General features: G+C 36.5%; 1 protein-coding gene across 2 annotated transcripts in view; it reads left to right on the top strand.

Moving 5' to 3' along the window:
* Positions 1 to 10,674, top strand: part of LOC131668316 (actin-histidine N-methyltransferase) — a 572,960-nt gene extending 562,286 nt beyond the window's left edge. For both annotated transcript variants that reach the window (XM_058942387.1, XM_058942395.1), the window contains one exon: positions 10,057 to 10,674. In XM_058942387.1, coding sequence (XP_058798370.1) covers positions 10,057 to 10,194 — 138 coding nt within the window. In that variant the 3' untranslated portion in view covers positions 10,195 to 10,674. The remainder of the gene's footprint in view (positions 1 to 10,056) is intronic.
* The last annotated feature ends 8,747 nt before the right edge of the window (positions 10,675 to 19,421 follow it).

Below are 19,421 nucleotides of genomic sequence, written 5' to 3'. Positions count from 1 at the left end.
TTCATTTCTTATATGATAATAAAAAGTAGCTGAAAAATAATTATAAAAGCCGTATTAAAAATGTATTATTATTCTATAATATTATTATTCTATAACCGTATTAAAAATGTATTTTTATTCTATAGTTTACAGATTTAGATAGAATCATTTTCTTTGAAAATTAATTTATGTTAGTTGCTATTACAAGCAATTTTGCTAAAAAAAGTTATACCTTTCTCGTAATTTAATTATTACAATCAAACATTTAAATTATTAGCTACGTGAAAAAACAAAAGTTATCGTGTCCATAGTAAAATTAACTGCTGATGAATTATACAATAAAATCGACAAAATGTTACCATCTTTTGCAAGTAATTGCAGACGCTCAAAGATTTTATCTCGACGGAGGCTCGCAGCTTTTATGATCTGTTGCCGTCCATTCGGAGTACTAGTAACTTTAATACCTTTTATGATTGTTTGACACATCACACTCATTATAATTATTGAAATATAAAAAAATCGAAACGCAGTTACCTCTTCTTTGTACTAACTTTCGCTGCACACTCAGAATGAACTGAGTAAACCAAGCATGGATTATACAAGTTCGTGCGAGTATTTATTAAACAAGTTTAAACTTGAGATTTTCTTGTTTAAAAGGATTCACGGGCGGGAAATTCAAAATTACCAAAGCAATTTTTTAAGCGATACACACCTTAACAGTAGTATCTATGTGGGTCATAATTTTTCACCAAATATGGCATTTTTTTTATTTACATCTTTGTCAAAGTGGTTATTATATTTATGCTAAGAAACGCATTTACGAGGTGTGATCAAAAAGTAAGGTGAATTTTGAAATTTAGCGGGCTACGTCCGTTCGATCTTCGACTTTTTTATTTGGTTATGTCGGTACACTCGTCTAGAACATACGTTCCAAATTTCAGCTTTGTAGTATGTTTGGTTTGTTTGTGAGAGGCATCAAGGTTAGAAGTGTTTTGCGTGCTCCACGATTTGCTGCTGTCTAAAAACATGGATCAAAGAGTTTGCATTAAATTTTGTGTGAAAAATGGAATCAAATGTTCCAAAACACTTGAAATGCTGAAAGTGACATACGGTGAGTCTACTTTAAGACAAAAAAATGTTTACAAGTGGTATAAACTCTTCCAAGAAGGCCGAGAAGACACCGACGACGAACCTCGTTCTGGATGCCCCAGCACATCAACAACTGATGAGAATGTTGAAGAAGTGAAGAAAATAGTGTTGGGAAATCGTCGAATTACCATTAGAGAAATTGCTGATGATATTGGCATCTCATTTGGTTCGTGCCAATCAATTTTGACAGGTGTTTTAGACATGAGACGTGTGTCAGCGAAGTTTGTTCCGAAATTGCTCAATTTCGACCAAAAGAAACGTCGCATGAGCATCGCCCAAGAGCTACTGAATGACGTCAACGATGATCCAGATTTACTCAACAGGGTTATAACAGGTGACGAAACATGGGTATACGGTAATGACGTCGAGACTAAGACTCAATCGTCCCAGTGGAGGCATTCTGGATCACCAAGACCAGAAAAAGCACGCCAAGTTCGATCAAACGTAAAGATTTTGCTTACAGTTTTCTTTGACTGCAGGGGCGTGGTGCATCATGAGTTCTTGCCACAGGGTAGAACAGTGAATAAGGAATATTACCTGCAAGTTATGCGCAATTTGCGCGAAGCAATCCGCCAGAAACGTCCGAATTTGTGGAAAAATAAAAATTGGCTTTTGCACCATGATAACGCCCCTGCTCACACATTGTTACTTGTGCGCGAATTTTTGGCTAAAACCAACACAGTAACGATGCCACAGGCACCGTATTCCCCAGATCTGGCCCCCTGTGACTTCTTCTTGTTCCCAAAACTGAAGAGGCCCATGAAAGGACGGCGTTTTGCCACGATTGAGGAGATAAAGACGGCATCGAAGGATGAACTAAACAAGATCACAAAAAATGATTTTTTGTAATGCTTTGAGGATTGGAAAAAGCGTTGGCACAAGTGCATTATATCCGAGGGGGATTACTTTGAAGGAGATAAAATAAAAATTAATGAATAAATAAATATTTTTTGAGAAAAATAAAAATTCACCTTAATTTTTGATCACACCTCGTATGTATGTCACAACTCATCTTTTCCCATTGAAAATACCCAAGCCTTTAAAACAATAATTCTGGGTTTTATCAGGAATATGTGAATGTCATTTAATTATAAAAATATTATTCTAAGCAAAAAGTATGATTAATTAACTTGAGCAATTCGGAGGCCGCGCGCCGCTACGCGCGAACGCGAGTCGCGCTTGCCGCCGTCGATATAGCCTTATTCCTCTCTCGCAGTAATTTTGCCATATCTTGGGTTCTAATTAATATTTTCACATCAGCTAAGAAGCAATGGATTCCTTATAAAATTGCAAATCGTTTGGTTACTTAACCATATCCGTGACTTGATTAGACAATGGGTGACAACGTTATAAACAAATAAATTCTCAGAAAAACAACATTTTGTTGGTTGTTTGATTGCAATATCTTCGGCCTTAATCAATATTTTTTAAATCTGAAAAAAGCTGCAGACTCGTTGTAAAATAACGAATGGTTTGGTTGTTAAATGGATTCTGTAACTTAATTAGAAAAAAAGTTACAACAGTATAAACAATAAAGTAAGCCAGCGTCACGGGTTACTGTTGGTTAAATTGTTATATCTCGACTTCTAATCAATATTTTTTCAAACTTCAAAATGCTATTGATTCGTTATAAAATTTACCATCGCTTTACTTGTTCATGAAACATGTAACTTAATTAACAAAAATGTTATAGCGGTTTAAACAATTAAATTGTTAATAAACAATAGAAAATCGCCTCGTCCAGCTAAACACCCTCGAAAATCGAATTCAGGAGGTCAAAATACGTCTAGAAAACTTTGGTGTTTAACGCGACCTCCATCGGCCACGGGAAGGCCTATGGCCCCTAGACTACACTGGAAAATGTTCTAAACTCAGTAGCAAAAACAGTTATACTTTGAAAGTACTAGCTTACAACAAAGTGAAAATCCAGCCGACAATGCTTGAAAAATACCTGCCGATTGTAAGCTCAATAAAAGAGAAAAACACTCAATTTTATACTTATCAGCGTAAAGAGGAAAAAGGTTTTAAAGTCATCTTCTAAAGTATGTACCCACCAGTCAACATTGAGCATATAAAAAAAGTTATAGAAGAATACGGACATAAAATTTCCGATTTCATTATTTACAGTTGAAATTGAACATGACCACGAGAACTGAGATATTTATAAAATTAACATACTGCTAAACAAAGTAATTAAATTTAAACCGACAAATGTAATAAGAGTTATTCCTCTACGTCAAAAATACCAAGAATTCTGATATACTAAAAACTACTGCTATAAAAGAGTAGCCTGTGCACAAAATCATAAAACTCATTTTCTACAGCGTGTGTGTAAAAGTCAAGTAGGTGGCAAGGCGTTATCCTGCCGGCTACCTGCTGGTAAATACCCGGCCAGCGTATTAATGTAAATAGTGATCCGGCAAGGTGATCTTTTGCCGAGCGGTTTCACTTAGCGTAATTAGGCTAAGTTGGTTTGTTGCCAAGGCGGTTATCTGCCGGGCGACAAATTCGATATAATTGTTAATATTTTGTAAGTGCGGGTAATTTTAGTTTATGTGTCTTTCCGTTTCTTTTGTGTGTTGTATAAGATAATAATTCCGTTATGTTCATTAGTATTTAAGGTTTATATAGTTTGTGCCAATATAATTCGATATAATGATTTAATGGTTTTCTGAAGCGCGATATAATTTCATTTCCCGACCTTTTATTTCCTCCTCCCGACTGCTTTGAGCGAGAGCGCCTCACTTGCCCACCCAAAAATTGGTAATGATGGAAAAGTCGTTACATATAAACTCAAGAGAATGTTTCCTGAATGCCACTATGAATTACTAAAATCTTATTTTCAAAACAGATCATCTTAAGTGTTAAAGAATTATAGTAAACGAAAGCAAATCAATACACACTATATTTACTCTTCGGAAAGATATCTGTCCACACCTATTAAACTAAACGATAAATACATTCCTCAAAAAGACCACATTAAATATTTAGGTATGCACTTGAATCAAAGGTTAACATGAAAAGAGCACATATATAAAAAAATAACAACTAGGAATTAAATGGAGGAAAATGTACTGGCTTATAGAAGCAAAAACTTTTGCTTTACAAAGCTATACTCAAACCAGTTTGGACCTACGGCATTCAATTGTGGGGTGCTGCATCAAGTTCGAATGTCGAAATAATGGAAAGATCCCATTCGAAAGTACCACGTAACATCGTACGTGCGCCCTGGTTTGTCCCAAATGAAATTATTCAAAATGATCTAAAGATTTTATTAGTGAAAGAAGAAATTAAGAATTTTTAGGCAAAATACAGTACTAGATTGCAAAGCTACTCTAACAAGCTTATTAGCAAACTTCTTAAAAAACCAATCACTATCACTAGACTCAAGAAATATAAAATAATGAATGTCTAAATAAAACATAATCTAATTTCTCTTGCGAATATTAAAAACTAGATAGAATACTCACTGGAGTACTCTTCTGTATTCATGTAAACATTCATATAGTTATAAAAATTTACTTAATGTCTTGCATGATAATAGCTGGTAAATTAACTTGGAGTAAATAAAAAAAAATTCCATTGTAATTTGCACATTTTACATCTTTAGCTTGGTGATTTTCAGCACATTTCACAAACATAGTACTTTTGTAACAACATTTTTTTATATGCCTATATTCTTAACAGTTTTGACATTCAGGAATTTCTCTTTTAATTTTTAACGTTTGGTGGCTCGAATTTGATTACCGTGTTTAATCTTCGATTTACTTTATAAATTTCCTGGCTTTTATAATTATGTTCAATTTCAACTATGAATAGCGGCAATGGTAGTTTCGTGATAGGATGCCTTATATTCTGAATACTTATTAATTTATGCTCGTATTCTTCTATAGCTATTTTTAATTCATTTATATCAACTGACGGGTGAATGCTACTTCATTTGCTAATACTATAGTTTTTTACGGGTAGACATAGTTTCAATACGTTTGTTCATCTCAAGGATCAAGTGCAAACTGGAGAAACAAATGTAGTGGTATAATTTAAAAAACTCCATCCGCTATATTAGATCCACTATTTTTATTTAAAAAATATGACTTACAATGAATAAAATAGGCTAAAAAAATTTCAGTATCGAACAAATCTAAAAACGAGATAGTATGATACCGAAAGTTTTCGAAGGGCTCAATCGGAATCTGGTTTCAAAATTGATCTATCATTTAAGGTTGTAACGGTGAAATCCAGTCGTCCCTCAACGGATGGCTCGTGACTGTCCGTACAAATTATTTATTCGGGGATTCGGGAAGCAAAGATCGTTCCCGCGGTTAAATAACGCGCCGAGCACGCGCGTTAATCGTACGCGAACCGTTATATTCAGGATGGGAGTGACGACATAGGTAAGGGAGAAAAAAGAAAGGGGCGGAAGTAAGTGTGACAACGAGCTTTAATAGTAATTGTATTAATGACAAAATAAAAGAGTAACTAAAGCCAACATAAAATTAAATAATCGAATCAAATCAAATAATCGGTTAACAAAATGAAATAAAGAAAATACAAAGAAAAAGAAATTACAAAATCATTAAGGCGAATAAGCAAAGAAATACAAAGAAATACAAATAAAGAGAAAATCATAAAATAAAGCGAAACTACAAATTAAAGAAAACCGAAGTACAAAAGAGAAAATTACAATAAAATAAAATAAAATAGACGGCCCGGGACACAATTATGAACGACCTCGCAATCGGCAGGGCTGCCGAACTGCGAGGTGTTTATTCGACGCCTCGGACAGAGAGAGAGAGAGAAAGAGAAAACACTACACCGACCTTGCCTCGCGTTAGCTGCGTTGTCCGCCTCGGTACTCCTATGCTCGTCTCCCAAAATGCTCTGCAAATACAATTAAGATATCTAGGCAATCGCTCTCCTTTGTATCCTCGTTTCTCCCTCGTCACTTGCTACGGTGTTGTTGTCGATTGTGAATGTTGGTGTCGTTGTTAATGTTGGTAAATTACTGTTGTTGTTATCGTTGTTGTTACTGCTACGTTTATTGCTATTGTTGTGGCTGTTGTTAGTATGTTCCAAATGTGTTCGTCTGCTGTGGTTGCGAGGAGTGTGCGTGTGCGTGTATATGTGTGTCGCGTTGTGCTTCGTTTCGCCCAGCTAAACAAATCGGCGCGAGACTCGCACTCACCAGCTCACCAAGATGGCCGCACGCGCGCACACGCCCGCGTCACCTCGCCGGTCGCCCACGTGCACCGGTGCCGGCTTCGTAATTTATAAGAAACTTCAAACGAAACACTCCGCGCACCGGGCACGTATCACATATATCTCGAATCTTCGGCGAGGGCGCGGGAACTCACAGGCAAAAAACAGGTAATTCGGAAAATTTGTGTGCGCGCGGCGGATCGTACGACTTTTCAGCAGACACTGCCGATCTCCTCTCCTCAAGCCGGCGAGATGCGCGCGCAGGCCTGCCCGCGACTCGCCGGCTTTCCCCTATCTTCTGTCTCTCTCTCTCTCGTTACGCTCTCCTCGTTGGCTCCCTCCAATCGCCGCCGTTGCCGTCGCACCTCAAAAGAAAAGAGCGAGACGGAGTAATTAGAGTGTGCTCAACTGGCGCACTCTCCCCGCTCGGCGAGGCACACGGGGAATCGGTGAGAGCCCGGCGGAGAGCAACGGTCGAGCCGTGATTCTCCGTCACAAGGTTCGTAAGATATTCCAACCTAAAAGTGTGAAAATCACGATATTTTGCTATGTTTGAGATTATGTGACACCGTGAATAAATGTTGTTTTCAAAAATAATAGTCATGACAAAGCTGCAGTTTTGTCCATTAAAGCCCATTTTTCAGTTTAGAGTTATCTTTTTTTCATCAAGATATCATTGATTGAAGTTAAGAACTTTAATCTTTGAACCTTAATTGCCTTAATCCTTGTAACTTGTGACCGTGTAATCTCAAATTCTCGAACTGCAATTACCTTAACTTCCGACCCTTGTCATCTTTTACCACATTGTGACAAGAGCAAGCGTTGCGCTTGTTCGATCAGCGAGACAGAAGGTTTTAAGTCGATTAGCGGTCAAGATGGTTTAGTCAGTCAGCGGTGCAGAGTTGAGAGTGCAGTCGAGAGTACAAAGGTCAGCCGAACGCACACGCCGCCAAGAAGCTGTAAAGAAGCCGAGAACAAAACCGAGGACTTTTCCAGCATCTTCTTGGGACGCTACCCGGAGGAGCTGGCAAGAGTTGCCCAGCGACGGCCAACAACACCATCCGCAGGGCGCAGCCAGGCCTCCCGTTCCTACATCGATAAGTCAAGGCTCGTAATATTTCTCTCTCTCTCTCTCTCTTCAACGGTATGGCACAGCGTGTAATCGTAAGAATCAGGTAGGTAGCAAGGAGCGCACGCGCCGGCTACCTGCCTTAATTACAGTCGGCGTCATAAATTTGTTCAGGTAGAGTACCGTCAAAGCGATCCCTCGTCGGGCGGCTTTCTCTTTTAGTTTAAGTAGGCTAAGTCGGTTCGTCGTCATGGCGGTCACCTGCCGGGCGACACGTGCTGTATGTCTGTTAGATTTGTAAGCGCGTTAGATTAGGTAATTTGTTCTTTGTTCTACTATTGTAATAAGTGTTAAGAACACCGTTGTGTTCTGTAGTGTTAAGACGTATTTGTAACACCATTGTGTTCATTAGGTTAAGAGTTTGTATAGCTGGTTATAAGTATAATTATACGTTTTGTTCATTTGCGATATTTGAAGTTTAAGTGTGATTTTGTGTGTAATTTTTAATTACTTTCATTTCTTTGCCTTTCCTCCCCCCTGTTCCCCTGCCTTAATTGCTATGAGTGAGTGCGCCTCACTTGTCCACCTTTAACATTGCTAACGAACGTGCTTTCGTTAAAACATAAACACAAATTATTCTGAAACTCACTTTTAAAGATGACCTTGGCTTATTAGATTATTTTGAACCATCGGTTTTTCATTGAATCTTTATCCTTTGAGTAGTTTTTTGAGTTTTGGAAACAGTAAAAATAATAGAGGCTATGTCGGGACTGTACAGAGGTTGTCGAAGCAATACGATATCGTGTTTACTCTGAAACTGCTGCATAAGATTTGATGGATGTGTCGGCGTATTATCGTGATGGAGAAGTCAATCACCACTTCACCAAAAGAGCGGGCGTTTTCTTCTAATTTTCTAACTACTTCACGCAAGCATTTCAAAATTTAAATATAAAATTCTTCATTGATTGTCTGACCTATTGATGCACATTCATCGTGTATAACACTTTACAATAAAAAAAAAAGAATTAACATTGACGAAACATTGCTCCGACATTGACGTATTTTTTTTTTGCTCTTGGCGATCTAGAATATTTCCAGTGTGAATACTATTGTTTTCGTTCATGATTATAACGATAAACTCATGATTCAGCACCAATAATAACTTTTTAAGTACAGTGATGCTTTCTTTGCTCTGAACTGAGTACTTTAGGAATGAACTTGACACCTATACGTTTTATTTGTAAATGTGAGGTTGACATTTCTTAAATTATAGTTTCTGGCACTTCAAAGTCTTCTTCTGGTTCTTGTACAGTCATACAACGATCTTTTTCAATCGAAAGTAACACCTGCTTGATATTATCGAATGCTATTATTGTCAAAGGTTGGTCAGAACAAGAATTACTATCAACAGAAGTGCAGTCTCCTTTGAAACGATTATACCACTTTTTTATTTGTCTTTTCATACACTCGGTTCCTTCTGCATCATCTGAATAGTTTCCGTATATGTTTTTCCAAGTTGAAAAAAAAATTTGATGCCAATTTGTTGATTATATTTTTTAGACATTTTCAACAATTACAAAATCCGCCAAACTCAAAAATATCTTTGTAAACAAAGACACGCTGCGCATGAACTATACGACTGAAAAATATCAGCAAGTAATCATTTGTTTCATAAGGCTTTACTGTTGACGTTTATGCCCCACAGAGATCGCTCGAACACTATGGCACGAAAATATAAAGGTTAGCTTGATGCTTTCCGGACAAACCTCGTATAACCCCAGACTCCTGAATTCCAATTGCCTTAATCCCCTATTTCTGTAACCTGTAATTTGAATATTTTTTCGAAATTGCTGAAATACTTAAGATCTATCATTGAATTTCAAGGATAATAAGGATATCTTTAAGCCAAATAAATGGGTTTTAAAAAGCAAAATTACTGCTATGTGGTTGTTTTACTGGTATTTGCAAAAGAAATTATAGTAATCAGTATTATATAACCTCGAACATAGAAAATAATCGTAATTTTCATACTTTTAGTTTAGAATATCTCGAGAACCTCAGGTGGGGTGGATCAACTATAACGCCGAATTCGGAATCAGCGCATCAAATACGTTCAGAAATTTACTATCGCATTTCTACATTTTTTGAACATTGGCCTGTAAAGTTAATTACCTTAAAAATTCTTCTAGAGGCTTATATACTCGTATGGGGTAGATGTTGCAGAAAAATATATCCCTAAAAGAATTAAGTTGTATATCAAAACATGAAGTCTCACCGTTGTCATCTTAGGCAGGTTATTAAAAATTAATAATAGACTGGTTATTTAAAACTCTTTAAATAACCTGTCTATCACACCTCGTATCTTGACGATTAATAGATAATTTGTTGAAATTTTTAGCTACTTACACATTTTTTTAATGAATGGAAATATCAAAAACCAATCCATTATGCTCCACATCTTGATCAATTAATCAAGTAATCGGAATTCTCGCATGTTATTTTTACGGGCTAGATGTTGATAATATTGTACACCGAATCTTCAAACTGAAAGTTTATTTTTATATTTGAGCTTAATAAATACTTTTGAGAAATATCAAAAGATTAATAGATTCTTTTAATTTTACTATCTGATTTAATTAATTTATGCATTTCTGTTTCAGGAAAATACTCAAAAAATAGAAGCAGATACGCGACCTTGTAAGACAGTTGCTGTGCAACTAAGAATGTCAGAGGAAAAAATTATACAGAGATTAATTTTAGACTTACAAAACTTAAATGATGCATCGATTTATCATTAAACAATAAACAACTTAATCTATCCCGAAGTCATCAATTGCAATAAATAGTTGTATACTAATTAAAGTCAGTAACAGAAAAATTAAATCGCTCTTCTAAAAGTTTTTGTATCTTTGTTCATTAAAATTTGAAAAATGGCTAAATTACTATATTATCTCTAAATTTTGTTGAAAATTAGAAATATATAAATTTTTATAACAAGTAACTCCAAATAAAACACTATATATGTAACTATATATGTGACGGTCCGCTCTAATCTGTTCTTTTTTTGTTTTCTCACTGCGTGACGGTGACCCGCCATATGCCCGACAATGAGAAAAAGTGATATTAAAGCTAAAGTACTATCTGAAACATACGTTTAGATGTGTTAAGTCACTTAATCAAAGTCATTACCATATAAGGAGCATGACGTTACATCTATGGAAAATCTATTTTTTTCTGTGTAAAATTTGTAACTTCAAAGTTTTTTAATGAATAAAAGACCTTTCTCAGTCAATTGCGATACGCTGATATCGAATTTACATTCGATTATTATACTTATTATACTTATTAATTAATGTATACTTAGCGAAATTTAACTTACTATTATAAATCACGAATAGTTTTGCAATAAACAAATACAAAGCGTATTCAAATGTCACACAGCAAAAATAGTGTGACGTCGCGTCGTGGCAACGACACAGCTCAGGTGCGCCTGAGGCTTAGCGCAATCTCAGGTTTCGTTGTCGCCAGAACTGTGATTTCTCGCCTAAACTGGCGTGGATCACTCGTCAAGAAATTGTCTAAATCGAAGGGGATAGTGCCACAGAGCCTACACTTCTGCTCTCAGATTCCGATCGAAAGTCGTAATCTTTGAGCGAGAAGCACCACGGATCCTATCAATAGTAGTACCCGGGTTTTCCCAACAATTTTAATACCTGGAGCCTATCAAAAATAGTCTCCAGATATGAATTAAAGGGAAAGGGAAGTACGAGCTATTTCTTCACTAGAGGAAAGAGAGATAAAAGATAAGAAATAAATGATTTTTCTTTTTTGCTTACTGTCTTTTTTTTTTATTATGAAGTATTGGCGAGTTTGGTGCTGGACGATTTCTCCTTGTCCTATTCCTGGTTTTTTTTCTGTTGTTTGTCTGCTTGGTTCTCTGCTCCTTCACTGGTAGCACAATGTTGGACTTTCTTCTCCGTGATCCTTTTTTTTCACTCTCTGATTTTTTTCTCCACAACTGTCGCTCGAGGCTCGTACATCTCTTTTTATACACTGGGGGTGGCTGGGTGGTAAATCCCTCTCCTAGCGTCTTGGTTTTGGGAGAAGTGGAGCAAGCGATGATGCGTTCATTGGCTCGTTTGTCTCTTCCCATTTTCCTCACTGGGTTTTCGGGCCCTAATTGGAGCGGGGGCGTGGAGAAAATCGGGGGAGCGGACGCAAAGGTACAGGCCTTGGCTCGCGAGATGGCTCCTCGAGTACCGTTCTCAACCAAGATTTATCCAGTAAGCGGGTTTACAATAACTTAAAAATTATTTTTTGTATAACCTTGATAACTTACAAGTTATTTAGTGCTAGAGATATGGTAGGTTTTTTTCGCAATTACAGTTGATTATAATTTGTATTGAAAATAAGTATTACAAATAATTATAAGTATATAATTTATATTGAAAATAAGTAATAAAGTATAATCTTATTAATTAATCAATAGATGCGGTTTTGGTGTTCGTCTACTATTTTGTTGGCTATGCCTTCATATAATATCCCGTAATGATTGAATTTACATATGTCTCGTGGTATCGTTTTCCAGAAGGTATTACCTCCTTCCGGGTCTATACATGTTTCTTCGGTTAATGTACATTTGATACCTGAGCGTAGTCTTAATTGATCGTTATTTAAGTCAACTGGTGCAGTATAATCTTGCACAGTTATTTTTACCAAACTTTGGACAACAACATTCTCCCAGGTACCATATGCATCAGAATATACACCACCGTTGCAACTACCATCGGTTTTTAAACTATCAGCTAGTATTAATGGTCGGATTATGTTCTGGTTAACTTTAATATCGCGTAATACACGTATTTCATCGAAATGTAATGTACCGCTATTATACAAGTCTGAACAGCGTTTTTAGCTGACCTCGACCATATATTCGTGTATTCCATCTTTAACAGCCGAGCTATGGGAATGCATTCCACAATGATAAATATGACGTTGTAGTTGTATCTTGCATTGTATCACGTGTACTTCCTCGAATTGATTTAACTGTAATAACTGTACATGGATCTGAGTGCTATTAATTTGTGACAGGGTATAGCGATGTTCGCTAGCCCTGTGTGCGGCACTCTCCTCGCACGAGTGTAGCGATCAAGTGTACGTTATATGGCGACTACATACTTGTGTCGTTGCAGGATCTGGAGAGAGGAGCGCGACGATCGGCGAGGTGTCGCCGTGAGTGCGAGTGAGAGCGAGAAGGGCGAGAGAGAGAGAGAAAGAGCGATTTTGACTGATTTTTGACGGCGAGAGAAGTGGGAGCGCGGCGACGCGAGGCTTTGAAAATTAAGAGAGAGGAAGGGCAGTTAGGCGCGAGCTCTCGAGTAATTAGGGCCGCCTAAGGAGAGACTGATGGAGACAAGATTCCGGCAGGAGAGGAACTACTGCCAGGAGTGCGACTGCCACTTGCCAGGGGAACCAGGTGTTCAAAGCTGAGCCCGGACAAGCAGCGACCATTCGCCGTCCACGGGCAAAGGCCGTACTGCGGCCCTTCCTGCAGCAACCTCAACCGTCGCCAGGGCACCGTTTCCGGCGGTTCTACGCTTTCGCCGGCGTCGCCTCTCTACCGACGGACCGTCGGCATCCGGTGGGTCTAAGACCAGTTTATCTCTCTCGCGCCAGCTCTCGCTCGATTACAGACATTAGCGTATTGTGAGAAATTTATCGCGCACGCTGAGCGATCTCGCTCGCGTGATCCCGCGAACTCTGGTCGCGGAAAGGTTGAGCGAGCGCGCTCACTGCGGTTAAGTAGATCTTGTAGCGATATTTATGAAAAGGCGTCAATAAATGGGATCGCCATATGTAATATAAGAGAATTAAAGTGTTCGATTATTTGTATCAACCTCCCGAATCGGAGCGAACTTCGGCCTGTGAAAGTCAGCGCCGGTTTTCTTTTCCGAGAAAGAACCCAGAAAAATTAGCAGAGACCAGACCAAGGCGCACGGTGTCCCCTCTCGCAAATTTTTCCGGGAGGTATATCGCATTCTTCTACACCAAGCAAAGAAACAGTGGTGATGTTTAACGATCGCGCTCCGCAATCGTATCCCATGAGGGCTTGGCCTTGATATGGAATGGTAGATAAAATTAGTATGTAGAATCCAAATTTATTCATATCCATTTTCTGAAAAATAAATAATGTTAATTCTTGTGTTAACTATTAATTACTGAAAGGGAAAACAAATGATTAATTTGGTATGTTTGTTTCTATTTATTATTATTAATTATTTTATTACTATTATTTTACTGGAAAAGATATTGTTCATTAGATTTATATTTATTTATTTGTGTTCTCTAGTTTTCTACCCTTTTTATATATTATTTTTTTTTCTATGAATTATTATTATTATTAATATACGATATTCTGAGCCTGTTCGCGTGAACTACTTTGGTTCCTTTTTTTTTATTTGTATTTTGACATTGTTTTTCGGTAAGATTCCTATTATTATTTTTTTTTATAGGGGTAGATTGATTAATGTGTGATATTCTTAATTGATTCGCGTGGACAATTTTTGTCGTATTTTTGACTTCGATTTTTATATTGTGGTTAGGTAACATTCCAACAATTTTAAATGGTCCGGAATAATGATTGCCAAACTTGCCAGGCTTAAGTCCCGATTTTAAGAATACAAAATCACCTATTTTAAAATTCTTTGGATTAGTGTGTTGGTCATAATACCTTTTAGATTTTTCTTTGGATGTAATTAAATTATCGTAAGCTAGTTTTTGTATCCCGTTCAATCGGGTGACCAGATCAGTAATGTAACCTTTATAGCTTGGTAGAATATCTCCTTCCCGTAACAGGTTACTTGAAGGTAGGCGCGCTAGGCAACCAAATACTACTTCGTAGGGAGTGTGCTTGGTGCTTTCTTGCACACAAGTATTATAATTGAGCATGGCTAGGTCAAGCCAGTCGTCCCAATTGTTGTCAGCTTCCATATATTGTTTTAGGAATTCTGCAAGCACATGATGGGAACGTTCTAACGAGCCATTTGATTAAGTTCGGAAAGCTGTAGTTCTTAATGTTTTTATCTTAAATCTTTTAGCAACCCGTGTCATTAATTGACTTAGAAAGTTTTTTCCTTGGTCAGTCAGAACCGATTTAGGGCATCCAAAAACACAAATAAATTTTTTAATAAAGGCATCGGCAATAGAGCTAGAGGTAGTGTCATACAAACTACAGCTAGACAGAATTTACTTAGGTGATCTTATAGTGTTAAAATATATTCACATCCTTTAGGGATTCTTTTTAGCGGTCCTCTATATCCATTGCTATTTTATCGAAAACCGAGGCACACGTATCTGTTATTATCATAGGTTGTTTCGTTTGCAAGCGGGTGAGCTTTTTAAGCTGGCATTCGAGACATTGTTGGATACGTCGTTGGATATCATCTTTTAAGTTTTCCCAATAGTATTGTTGTCTTATACGATAAAACGTTTTCGAGACACCGCGGTGGCCACCTACAGGAGATTTATGCAATTCGTAAAAGATTTCGTCTCGTTTTTCTTTGGGCACGTACTTTACGGTTCCTAAACAAATTATGATTATAATCCCGGTTCTATGACATATTTCATCGATTAGATTTATACACTCTATCCATTGTAAATTCGCTATAGATTCCGATTTAACAATACAAATCTCTGTTTGGCCCAAACTAATTAACAAGACTTTCAGAATATTTAAAGTATACAGGATATTTTCCCTAATTTGAGTTAAGGATTCAGGGTTTTCGTCCCATATACATAAACCAAAATAGTAATATTTTTTATTCTTTTTATTTTTTAAGACTTCGCCGACTTTCAAGGTTTCATTTAACACTAGTTTGTGATATTTAATCAACTCGCGCGCTCCTTCGTCGCAAGGTTGCCCATTTGAGCTTATAAAATAAAGTACATTATTGTGACAATTATGTAAAGGATCGCGGATTTTTACAATATTTCTATTCATATTATAAAATAGTTCATCTGAGTCACAGGATTCATCGGAACTATTATCTTCGTCGTTCGCAATTTCTGTATCATCTGTTGTATCTGTGTTTTCTTGATTCAAGTTTTTATCTTCTAAGTTCTGATTCGATTAAGTGACTCTGGTAAGATCACGTCTTTCTTTTTCGGAATCCAACGAGGATTCGTCTTTTCCGGAGTAGACTACTGAATTAGAAGCGGGAACAGTTATCTTTTTAGGTCTTCCCCTAAGTCTTTTGGTTGGCAAAACTGGTTTTATAGCGTCTTGCGTATTTTTTCACGGTCGACCTGGGGGTCTTTTGGAAGTTGTAATTTCGGGTGCCGTATTACGGATCGGTAAAGGTGGGCTTTCGAGAGTTTGCTTCTGTCGTTTCGTAATCACATTATTACTAATATATGTATCTGATTTATCTACTACCAAACTTTTTACCTCAAATAACTTACTTTTTACAATGGTATCAATTAATTTATTACGTTTACTTAAGGGAACAATTATGTCGCCTGTGCGCAGTGTTTTTGTGCTTAAATTAAGCAAAGCTTTACTTTTATATAAAAGATCATTTCCTCTTATTTCCTCTGGGGAAATAGGAAAGTCATTTTGGACAACTTTGAACCTTGCTGGTAAAGAAAATATTTCGATAATGGCATAACCGCTGGTTTCATAGGGTTTTCCACTAATATCTTTAATTATCTATTTATCAGCGGTTTTGACAAGTGTTTCTTCTGCAACAAATCGTCTCTTAATAAAGCTAATTTCAGAGATTGTACTTATCGAAATTTGTATAGTGCATTCAAATTCTGGATTATACATGTTTATACAGGGGAGGTCATCGTTAATTATATTTAGATCTATGCTTCTAATCTTTCTATTCTCCATGAAATTACATTAAAGTTCATTTTTTAAAAATCTCAAAGGGCTAACAGTTCTGGATGAAATTAAATGTAATTTGTCAAAATCTATTTTTGCGTTGATTTCGTCCAGGAATTTATAACTTATGACACCGTGGCAACGTAAATCGTATTTATCTTCGATGATGTAAAATTCTATTACATGTCCCAATAAAGGCATTTCTACACTGTATTTCACTTCTACTCGTATATCTTCTGTAAATAGTCCAGATAACATAATGCTTTTATTCAAATGATTTAGTAATCCTTGCGGGACCACAGCATGTTTCAAGACATTTATTGAGGTAGTTGTGTCAATCAAAAATTCTAGTTCATTGTTCGTTAAATGGTTATTTACGGTTAGGATCAGATTTCTTGGTTCTAATTCTTCGCAGCAGTTTCTTATCGCGTTTATCTCTGACATGTCCACGGAATTGCGCGATAATGCATCAGCAGCTGAATTAGAAGACCCAGGCTTGTAAATTATTTTATAATCATATTGCGATATCCAAAAACGCCATTTGTGTACTCTCGTATTCAGATCGGCTGTCTTGAACCAGACTAAGGGTTGATGATCGGTTATTATGGTAATTGGCCTGTCATACACATAGGACTTAAAAGTTTTTATGCTTTGCACAATGGCTAAGGCTTCCTTTTCGTATACTTCGTAATTAAGTTCAGGTCCTCGCAGAACTCGAGAAAAGTAAGCGATAGGACGATCAGAACCTATGGGGCCCTGTGATAAAATTCCAGCTATTGCTATACCTGAGGCGTCAGTTCTAATATTGTATCCTTTTGATAAATCTGGAAATTGCAATAAAGGAGCATTACGTCCTTTTGTAGTAGTTCAGTAAGAGGTTTTGCTATCTTTGCAAAATCTCTTATATATCGTCGATAGTAACCCGAGAGGCCGAGGAATTCACGAACTCCTTTAACATTTTTAGGTCTCGGAAAATCTCTTACCGTTTCGACCTTTTTTGGATCAACTTCTAACCCATGTTCACTAATGACATGGCAAGATACGTAACTTTGAGCTTCAAAAATTTGCATTTAGATATATGTAATCTTAGACCAGCTTTCTTTAGCCTATCTATAAGTAATTTGAATTTTTTATCGCGTTCTTCAATGGTGTCCGCGTAAATTACTATATAGTTCAGATATACGAATAATTCTATTCCTTGTAACCCTCAAAGAAGTGTATCCATTAAACGTTGAAAGGTAGCCAGTGCATTTTTCAATCCGAAAGGCATTCTATCAAATTCATAATGACCAAACGGAGTACTGATGGCAGTTTTATGGGCATGGTCGGGATACATCTGAATTTAGAAAAATCCCATGGCTAAATCTAAAACGATTTAGAATTTAGCTCCTCCTACTTGATCGAAAATGTCATTTATATTCGGTATAGGGTAAGAATCTGCGATAGTTTTCTCATTCAATTCTCTCATATCAAGAACCATCCTGCCATTTTTATCATTAGCTTTCGGAACTATCCAAATAGGTGAATTGTATTCGGATTTTGATTCTCTAATGATTCCAGCCTTTAAAAGTTTGTTTATATGATATTTTAATTTGTCCTTCATCGCATGCGGAAACTGGTATTGCTTACAATTGATCGCTTGATTGTCCGTGGTCTTAATCTCATGAGTAACTAAATCGGTACCCGGCAAATCGTCACCAGGCAGATAAAAAATGTGATTGGTTTCATTCACTAGATTGATTACATGACACTTCTCTTCTTCCTCCAAATGAGTAAGGTCTAAGTAATCTTCTATCGTTGTATTTGGATTTTGAGTGTCATTTTCCATTACTAGGTCTGCAAAATTGTGTTCATTGAGATCTTCAAATTCATTGATATCGAGTTCCCGAAACATTCCGCATTCTTCCATAGAGAATGTATATTGCATAGTTAGGTTAATATTTCCTTGTGATTCCGAATTTATCGATGTGTGCGAATTTCGGTTGATTCCAACGATATTTATTCCAGAGATAGTATCTTCATTCTCTAATATCATGGGCAGACGATGGCAATTCGCAGTGATTGTATCATTTCGAAAGTCAAGTATTGCTTTTGAGTCTTCAAAAAACAAGGATCTTAGTATTCCTCCATACCTTATGTCGAAGTCATCTTCCACAACGTGAAATATAGTATACATCCCACATAAATGGATTTCGGTAGTTCCTAAAGTTTTATGTACTTCATTACTAATGCTTTTTACGCGAGTTATTTTCGTGTGATCTATCTCATTGTCTCGTGGAACTAAATATTTCCTTATTATATTAATTTCTGATCCTGTATCTAGCAATAAAAATTCTTTACTGTCCAACGAATTTAAAATTCTAATCTTTCGACAAAATTTCTCGGAGGAATTTGTTGCAGAGTTGAAAATTGTGAAGTCGTGATTAGGTAATACATCATCGATCACTTGTAAATCTAGTACAAGCTCTGGTAATATAAATAGTCTATTGCAGCCCGGTTACAAGAAAAATAGTTTGCACCAAATAAACCATCACTTGACATAGGAAAATTCTCAGGTACTAAGTGAAAGTCCGTAGGTATTCCTAATATAACTATCGATTTGATTCAAATGTTTTTGAGCTAATCGAGTAGGTTAGTCTCAGACCCAGTATCCAACATGATTTTAATTATTTCTCCATTTTCATGTTTAACAGAAATTAAAGGTACCTTTGCGAACACTCTTTTAATTGAGGAGTCGGGCAGTTGCTTTTTACTTTGTTCAACAGTAGAAACAGCTAATTCATCTTCAGATTCGTAGTTTATTGGAACATAAATGTTTTCGTTGAATGTTATGAGTTCTTGTAATATATTATCGTTATATTGTTCAATTTCCCCTTTTTTTATCTCGGGCTTCGCTTCAGGATCAATTTTTAAGATTATCGGAACAAAGTGATTCTGAACCTTGAGTGTGTAATGTTCAAAATCTATAGTAGCTTCGGCGTCCTCAAAGAATAGTGATCCTAAAATACCTTCATAAAGTATCTCAAAGTTATCATCTACTATATAAAATATTGTGTTCATATCAAAGAGCTTTATTTCTGTTGTTCCCAGAGTTTTCTTTGAGTTGTTTCAAACCCCTTTTATAGTTATAGCCTTTGAACT

This window comes from Phymastichus coffea, unplaced genomic scaffold (assembly GCF_024137745.1).
Source record: "Phymastichus coffea isolate CEN01 unplaced genomic scaffold, Cenicafe_Pcof_1.1 PCOF00006, whole genome shotgun sequence".
In the NCBI taxonomy this organism is placed as follows: domain Eukaryota; kingdom Metazoa; phylum Arthropoda; class Insecta; order Hymenoptera; family Eulophidae; genus Phymastichus; species Phymastichus coffea.
Note: the sequence above shows the minus strand (reverse complement) of the source record. Positions and strands in the feature narration are given on the sequence as shown.